The sequence below is a fragment of the Cyprinodon variegatus genome, unplaced genomic scaffold, assembly GCF_000732505.1.
Source record: "Cyprinodon variegatus isolate N-32 unplaced genomic scaffold, C_variegatus-1.0 Scaffold1687, whole genome shotgun sequence".
In the NCBI taxonomy this organism is placed as follows: Eukaryota; Metazoa; Chordata; class Actinopteri; order Cyprinodontiformes; family Cyprinodontidae; genus Cyprinodon; species Cyprinodon variegatus.
In genome coordinates, this window is record NW_015152140.1 from 103,936 (window position 1) to 106,616 (window position 2,681).

General features: G+C 44.3%; 1 protein-coding gene across 1 annotated transcript in view; it reads left to right on the forward strand.

Annotated features, from left to right (window-relative positions):
• The window catches only part of LOC107104313 (transient receptor potential cation channel subfamily M member 4-like), an 80,656-nt gene extending 80,232 nt beyond the window's left edge, over window positions 1–424 (forward strand). The window contains exon 21 of the mRNA XM_015404297.1: window positions 212–424. Coding sequence (XP_015259783.1) covers window positions 212–409 — 198 coding nt within the window. The 3' untranslated portion in view covers window positions 410–424. The remainder of the gene's footprint in view (window positions 1–211) is intronic.
• The last annotated feature ends 2,257 nt before the right edge of the window (window positions 425–2,681 follow it).

Below are 2,681 nucleotides of genomic sequence, written 5' to 3' on the forward strand. Positions count from 1 at the left end.
GAGGGATTGCTGAAGAGTCAATGAGTCGATGCAGTCAGCTGGTTTTCCTTAGATAGAAAACTTCAAACCTTAAATGCAGAGAGCAGACAGCTCAGCACACAGAGAGCAGGGTGAGCATTGAACTGTGACCTCACATCGCTAACGGGACGCCAACGCTGGAGGGTTATGCCTCCAGGCTCCTCTCTGACTCCTCCCCCTCTGCTTCCTTCAGGTGAAAGATGTTTTCTTCTTCCTCTTCTTCCTGGCCGTTTGGCTCATGGCCTATGGAGTCGCTCATCAAGCACTCCTCTACGCCTACGACCCCCGCCCTAACTGGATTTTCCGCAGAGTCTTCTACAGACCATATTTACACATATTTGGGCAAATACCAATTCAGGAAATGGATGGTAAGTTTTCTTTGATTTCATAGATATATTTATCATGTACTCATTTATTGGAATAGAAGTTAGTAGAAGTTATTCCATCCATGGATCAATGTTGTCCCACTTTACTGCCATAATCCTGAACTGTTTGCTCTCTTAGTTTCTCAGTTTTGTGGTCAATTCATGAAAATAAAGCAGTCATGCTTCGTGCAGGAATGTACGATGATATGTTTAATTATTATTATTTAGAAGGAATCAAACCTCTTAGCACAGGAGGTTCAAACTGGTTCCAGAAAGGGTCGTGTGGCTGCAGGTTTTCTTTCCAACCAAGCAATAGCTCACCAGAGTCCAGTCATCTCATCAATTGAGTCCAATGTGAACATGATGACTTGATGAGATGAATGGAGTCTGGTGCTATTGCTTGGTTGGAAAGAAAACCTGCAGCCACACGGCCCTTTCTGGAACTAGTTTGACACCTGTGCCTTAGCAAAATGCAAAATTATGCAATTTGTATCCCGATGATGTGGAAAGTTAGAGATACCAAACTCAGAGCAACTTCTATACAAAGAATGGAAAGCAGAGTTAATGTTGGTCAGGGAGTTGCAGACAGTTTATTCTCTGTGTTTCTGAGTCATTTCCTCCACGAAGAGAAGGAAATGACTCCACTTTACTCACTTCCTGCCACTAGATCAGCACAGCCATTTCACACCGCCAGTTTATTGTTACTGTTGAAGAAGCAACTTAAATGGAAGTAAAAGTTCTCCTGTAATAACGTTATTTTTAAATTTCACATAACATGTAGCCTATAATAAAAATGTGTGGTGAGTTGTTTTTTTACACATTCTCATATAAGTGACCTGAACTGAATTTCTGTTTTATTCATTGAACATTTATTCAAGCAGGAAGTTCCATTGAGATTCAGAGGGCTAACCTAATGTAACCCTGGTGAGGCAGCAGCCAAATCGCTACAAACACTCACAATAAACACCAAGTCACATTTTCAGGTTAACAGAAAACTAAAAAGGAAAGAGTATGAGGAGCCGACTGGATCGGTACCAGAACACAGACAAGGCCTCTGACCCTCCTGCAAAGAGAAAACTCCCAGAGACAAAGGAATCTGATAGCTGAGTTTATTAAAGAGGAGGGTTGAGGTAATGGGAGATGAGGAAGTGCAGGGATGGAGCAGGAGGCAGCCATCTTCCCTGTATGAAGGAATCCTTCTGCCAGGGAGAGGCGGGGGAGGTCCGGTTGATGCTGTAAGTCAGAGGTGGGGAGTTTAGTTCTTCCAGGTGAATGGTGAACTTCAGGGATCGGGTAGTTAGTAGAGATGGAGAGTGACTGGACTCCTGCCTCTCTTACTCATCTCAGGTAATGAGGCTCATGGTCTGTAGGTGCAGCCTGGCAGCAAACCACAGGTGTCGCCCTCTGGTGGACGAAACCTGAAGAATGAGGAAATAATCCAGACCCAATCCCAAACACAGAATTATTGTTTTTTACAGAAAAAGAAGAATGAACCAAGACCGTTTAGATGTTGTTCCATCCAGCAAGCAGAGAACAGACTGAATAACATGTTCTAAACGTGAGCTGTTTGGGTTCTAAAGGAGCCAATCCTGGAATATTGATGCCCTGTTAGCAAATCAGGGATTGTTAAGAACGTAGGAGGACCAAGTTCCGCTAGCACGCAGAAAACACTAGCAGGACATTTAAAACGCTAAAATTATTCCCATCTCATTTTCTTCTTTACCTGCAGAACTTTATCAGTAACTACCGTAGTTGTTCTGATGTCAGCATAGAAAGACTTCGATCTAGAATTTAGTTTGCAACTTGTTTCCCTCAAAGTTTTAGAGCAGTGACAAATGTTCCTGCTGCTAATATTAAAATCCACAGTAAGTCAAGTAATCAATTAAAATTATTGGTTAATAGACGTTTTCTTTGGCTCCATCTGCCAGCAGCTGTTCAGACTAACGGACAGATGTTTGGGAACTATTGGGGTTACATGAGCCGATATTCTGTCAGACCAGCATACCCCTGTCAGACCAGCATACCCAATCAGGCCAGCATTCCCCGTCAGACCAGCATACCCCATCAGGCCAGCATACCCCATCAGGCCAGCATAGCCTGTCAGGCCAGCATACCCCATCAGACCAGCATACCCCAGCAGACCAGCATACCCCGTCAGACCATCATACCCCATCAGACCAGCATAGTCCGTCAGACCAGCATACCCCGTCAGACCAGCATAGCATGTCAGGCCAGCATACCCCATCAGACCAGCATACCCCATCAGACCAGCATACCCCATCAGACCAGCATACCCCA